Genomic DNA, 6,068 nt, shown 5'->3' on the forward strand with positions numbered 1-6,068 from the left:
CGCCTCCCAGAACCACAACGGCACGTCCCGAAATCAGAACCACCTACTACCTACTCAGCTCTCCCCATAACCCCGTCGCATTGCCACAACGCCACGTCCCGCTGCCACAACGCCGCGTCCCGCTGCCACAACGCCACGTCCCGCTGCCACAACGGCGCGTTGCCACAACGTAACCTCCTGCTGCCACAACGCCACGTCCCGCTGCCACAACGCCGCGTCCCACAGCCACAACGCCGCGCCCCGCTGCCACAAAGCCACGTCCCGCTGCCACACCACCACGTCCCGTTGCCACAACGCCGCGTCGCCACAACGTAACCTCCTGCTGCCACAACGCCACATCCCGCAGCCACAACGCCGCGCCCCACTGCCACAACACCGCATCCCGCTGCCACACCACCACGTCCCGTTGCCACAACGCCGCGTCGCCACCACGTAACCTCCCGCTGCCACAACGCCACATCCTGCAGAAACAACGCCACGTCCTGTTGCCACAACGTAACCTCCTGCTGCCACAACGGCACGTCCCGCTGCCACAACCCACTGTAGACACTGGCATAAAAACGCACCAATTTGACTTTTCCTGACTGAAACTGATTTCTGGTTCTGGAGAATTTTTAGTTTTTTTTATTCCAAGGACACGTTTATCCAAATTTAACTAAAATGAGTCCCATGCACAGCGTCAACATAGTTGGAATGTTTTTGTGTTTATGCATTTAATAAATGATTAAACTTTCTTATTCAGTATTTGACCTGCTGATTGTTGATAAAAACAAAACACAACTAACTGAGAATTGGCAGATTCCTGTCTTTGAATTATCATTAATATTTGATGATATTAGATCATATGTGTCAAACTGAAGGCCCATGGGCCAAATCCGGCCCGCCACAACTCTTTATGTGGCCCTCTGGATCCTACACTAAACGCTAAGTGTGGTTAAATATCATGTTATCAATCAAATCAATGCAGTTTTTATCTGTTTTCTGCCAAATTATATCAATCAGTCCCTCCAGTTTCACAAATTCCCACACTTTGTTGTGCTGATACATATTTGGGAGTTTATTGCAGATTTTTCTCGAAAATTTTCAAAAACTTTCTTACTTGTACTAAACAGCTGCCTCAGCTTTAATTGATGTCAGGTTGTAGTCCATGATCTACACAGCTGGCAATGAAAGGCCACATTTACCGTCAAAAATAAACACAATTATCGAAAATATTTCCAAATATTTCACACAAAATATCACAAAATTCTGGAGGGACTGAAAAGATTATCAATATTATTATTTAACTTTAAGAATTAATTGATATTTTAACAGCTTGTGATCAGGTTTTATCCCTACATTTTGGCACAACCGGCCCTTTAAGAGCTTTCGTGATCTTGATTTGGCCCAAAACAAAAATGAGCTTGACACCATCGCTGACCTAGACRATGTCAGACTGGACCTGGACTCAGACAGGAAGTGGTTCCGTTTTACCGCCGATGGGATTGAGTTCTCACCACTTCTTTACGATGATAAAAAAATAAAATAAAGTTACGAAAAGGAAGAATAAAGTTGCATTATTACAACTTTATTCTCGTAATTAAATTTTTTTACCATAAAGGTCATGGTGTGGGATTTCTGGACGTGGTGAGGATTCGATCCCATCGGATCAAACGGAACCACTTCCTGTCTGAGTCCAGGTCCCGTCTGACGGATTGGGCCGCCCAACCCAGACGATAACAGCTCAATACTTTCCACCATTTTGGCTGAGAACTGAAGTCATGTCTGCGTCTGAAAACGTGTAAATGGACGGAGTCGCCAAGCGCAGATCCTTCTGCTAACTGGGATTACAGATCAGGCGTGAGGGCCGTTACTGGTTTCCAGTTAAACCAAGGTTTTAAAMGGTTGACTTTTCAAAACATTTCTTCAAACATTTGCTTTGAATACGGTGCAAGCTAACCAACAAATATCAGCTGTGGTTAAACTCTGTTACTTAATAAAGTTTTGTTTAAGTTTGTTAAACAAAATAACATTTAAATGACACAGAAAGCATCACTGCAGCTGCAAAACTCAATATTTTAGTATTTTGAGAACAGTAGAAGTATTTCCTGCTTTTCTGTTTCAAGTTAAAGTGAATAGATCATGTGATGCACCTTTGTTTTAAACTAATACAGAGACACTGGTGTTTTTCCTGACGGTGCAGTTATGCTGAATTTGGAGTTTGGTTATTTTCACCTCATTTTAAATCAATAAATGCAGAAACCCGGCTGGTTCTGCTGCACCGTCTTTACAGATTATGCTGACGTAAAAGGAAAAAAAGTGAATGCAACAAGAGGGTGACTCTATATATAAAAACAGAAAGCGGCAGCTCTGATCAAACAGCTGGATTTGTCTGCAACAGAAAGCTCTCAGAATAAAAGAACCGGCGCAGATCAAAACCAGTCAGGGAGACTTGTTACTTCTCCACCTGTACGTCTTAAAACAAGAGCATTTAGGAGGGATTTCATTAGCAGTTTCCCTGAAAGCAGGAAATATTTTCACAGTAAGTTAAGCATAATGGACAGAAAACCAGAGGAAAACCAGAAAAAAATCAGAGAAAAATTAAAGAAAACCAGAGAAAAATCAGAGAAAACCAGAGAAAAATCAGAAAACCAGAGAAAAGCAGAGAAAACCAGAGGAAAGCAGAGAAAACCAGAGAAAAATCAGAAAAAATTAGAGAAAACTAGAGAAAAATCAGAAAATCAGAAAAAAATCAGAGAAAACCAGAGAAAAACCAGCAGAAAATCAGAGAAAACCTTGCAGCATTCAGGAGAAAATGTTAAAACGGAAACCCAGCAGGGCATATTAAGGATGAAAGTAAAGGAATCCATGGAGGTTTTTACCATCAATGCTAAAATAACTTCATAAAGGTTTTGAAGGATGATGCATTACATCTATGTTTACAGCTCTGGAAAAAAATCTGATAACTACTGCAAAGTCATCAGTTTCTCTGATTTTCCTGTTTATATTTATATGCTTGAGTAAAATGAACTTTGTTCTTTTACTCCATGCGCTACTGACAACAAGTCTCTGAAATTCCAAGCAAAAATTTAGTATTAATCTGCAGGAAATGAGAAATGGTGAAAATGATGAAAAGCTACCGAGCTTTCAGAAATAATGCAAAAAAAAAAAAAACAAGTTTATATTCATCTAGAAACAGCAATACCAATGTTTTAACTCAGAAATCAACATTTGGTGGGAAAACCTCGAGGTTTTCAGTGGGCTTCACTGCAGTGGGCTCTTCATTTTTTCCCCAAAGCTGTAAATGCATCAAACCTGCTCAACAAAAGGGCTGGAACTAATCCACCAACTAATCCAACTGAAAATATCTCTGTTTATTTTCAACCACATTAGCAGTTAAATCAATCACCGATGTCAAATATCCCAAACATGGACCAAGACCGCCTTCAGAAACATAAAAACCGACGCACCAAAAGCCAAAAGGTATCATTTATTTATGGTTTTTAAAGGCGCCAAGCATTGAAAGCTGGACTTCAATCAACCAACGTATTTTTCCAATTTAGCCAGAACAACGAAAAGCAAACGTCTTTTCACCTGCTGCTTTTATCCACACAGGATTCATGAGGCGTCCTGATGTACAAACACATTTCAAAAACCAATAGGAAGATGTCATCTGGTACTTTCTGGCTTTATCTTTACGTCAATAGACAGCTATAAGTCAACTACATCCCCTCTCACATTTCGACCACATTTAGGAACCACAACCACCTGCAAATGACTAAATACTCACAATCCTGTCTGAAGCCCTCATAGCAGCCAAAACACCAAAATATATATGAATATGCATTAATTCACACGCTGGAAACCATCTTATGGTCTTCCCCACTTCAGCCAATCGGCAACAAGGAAAATGAAAACCGCTTTGCGTGTTCAGCATTGAAGTATTTCAACTTCCAAAGCTGAATTTTCTTGAATATTTCTGACATGCTCTACGAAAAACATGCGAATAACTGAATTGGCTAAAAGTGAACGGCGATGAGGCGAAGGTCCATGTCAGGGTTGTTACGGTTTTCTCATTTTAGCCACATTTAAACTTCAGTCCATACATATAAATGTTTCTTATTTGCACGTTTAGATCACATCTTTATGTTAATGTTTTAGTTTTGAACCCCGTTGAAGTCAACAGATGTCTTTATGCTCACAATGTCTTTTCAGGCACCTTTCACTTCCAACTTCATTTCTACATAATTACATTTATTCAGATATATTTTCAGCTGTTCAATCACTTCTAGATATTAATAAACATATTATTGTAGAGTTATTTACATATTTCATTCAGTTACGTTTCAAATACTTTCACTGCTTCCCTTTCAGCCACTTTTAGACATTAATTATCGTCATAAAAAAAATCTTCGCGTTCTTTTTCAAACCGCATTTCTTCACTAAATACATATTTATAAGTTCGGCTTTGAGTCACACAACACGTCTTTGGACGTCCTTCTGCGGTTTACTTGTTCGTAGGCGAATTGCTGGGAGGGAGACACCATAAGGCTGACAAACCATTTTCCATTTTTTCCTCAAGTTATCAGCATTAATTATTAAACATCAGTAAGTCAATACAGCCAACCGCCACTTAATCCTGCCAGAGATTACATGCAAGCAGTTAGTGACCTGTAGTTAATATCGACGGCTTGTTTTCGCACTAATTAGGCTTAATGGAAGATTTTTAAACAAAAGTTTTCACGCGAATTCTCGAAAACATGCAGCCACCGTCCAGAGGAGCGAGTCGGGAGACCTGAGGAACTCACCCGGGCGTATTTGGAGGAGTACGGGTCCTCGAACAGAGCCCATATCCTGGGCTGCCAGGTCTTCCACCAGCCCGCTCTCCGCGCGTCCTCCTGCAGACACAGTCTCCTCAGGTCCCCGTCCGCGCCGCCCAGAGCCGGGTCGTCGTCCGGCGCCTCCGGCTCCGGGGTCTCGAAGCTGTCCAGCGCCTCCTCCGCGTCCCGGTGCTGCCGGTAGTTCATCCAGCAGCACGCCTCCACGTCCGTCTCGTCGATGCCCCAGAAGGCCAGCTCCTCCTCGAACAGCGGACCGCACACATCGTTGGGACAGTGCAACTTCCCGGTGCGGTAGTAGTTGAGGATGAAGGAGAAGACCGACGGGTGGCGGTCGAAGAAGAACTCGTCCAATTTGGGGTCGTAGTCGAAGTTGCTGAAGGCGTCCGGCTCGGTGAGCCACGACAGGCGGGTCCCGGGCAGCGTCTTCAGGGTGCTCCGGTACGTCTCATGCCGCACCCCCCCGCAGTTTATCACGATTTTCTCGCTTTCCGACGGACAAGTCATGTCTGCGCTGTAACATGCTTTGTTGGACGACTTGTTCCCACCCTTGCGCCCTTTGAAAGAGGATACACACACCGAACTGAGCATAGAGCACCGGGGGGGGAGGAGGGAGAGGATGCGAGAAACCGGAGGGAGGAGGAGGAGGAGGGAGGAGGAGTCTGAGGAGTCTGCGGGGAGAGAAAAAGGGCAGAAAAATGTTTTTTAGCGACAAAAGGGGGAGAAATATATAGATCTGGATTATCAACATTATTGGAATTACACAGTAACACCAGCAGGTTTCACATGAATTCACATGGTGATGAGCTGGAGGAAGAAAAGGAGGGGGCTTGGAGGGGGGGAGGGGGGAGGAGGAGGAGGAGGAGGTGCAGAGGGGCGCAAAGTAGTTTGCAGCACCGAGCATCGTGGAAAAGGGAGAAACCAGGAAAACAGGTGGCGTGAGTCAGAATCCGCATGGCTGCTTGTTGACACCACAGAGATGATGAGATCTGATTCCCTCCGACTGTCAGGACAGTCCTCCCTCCACATTCAGCATCTCAGTTCTGACCGCAGCTAGAGCGGGAGGAGGCAGTGTTCCTACTGGGCCACCGTAGACAAGAGCTTCAATGTTTAAAAAAACAAATCCAGAGAAAAAGAGGAGAACTGGGGATCTGTTTCCCACCTTCCTCCAGAATACCTCTGTGACGTGTTGGTGCAGAGCTCTGTGTGTGTGTGTGTGTGTGTGTGTGTGTGTGTGTGTGTGTGTGTGTG

At 43.9% G+C, this 6,068-nt stretch overlaps 1 protein-coding gene across 6 annotated transcripts in view; it reads right to left on the minus strand.

The window, feature by feature from the left end:
- The window catches only part of LOC103481227 (potassium voltage-gated channel subfamily C member 1-like), a 71,468-nt gene that overhangs the window by 52,826 nt on the left and 12,574 nt on the right, over positions 1-6,068 (minus strand). For all 6 annotated transcript variants that reach the window (XM_008436566.2, XM_008436565.2, XM_008436570.2 and 3 more), the window contains exon 2: positions 4,788-5,488. In XM_008436566.2, coding sequence (XP_008434788.1) covers positions 4,788-5,408 — 621 coding nt within the window. In that variant the 5' untranslated portion in view covers positions 5,409-5,488. The remainder of the gene's footprint in view (positions 1-4,787; positions 5,489-6,068) is intronic.

This window comes from Poecilia reticulata, linkage group LG19 (genome assembly GCF_000633615.1).
Source record: "Poecilia reticulata strain Guanapo linkage group LG19, Guppy_female_1.0+MT, whole genome shotgun sequence".
Classification (NCBI taxonomy): domain Eukaryota; kingdom Metazoa; phylum Chordata; class Actinopteri; order Cyprinodontiformes; family Poeciliidae; genus Poecilia; species Poecilia reticulata.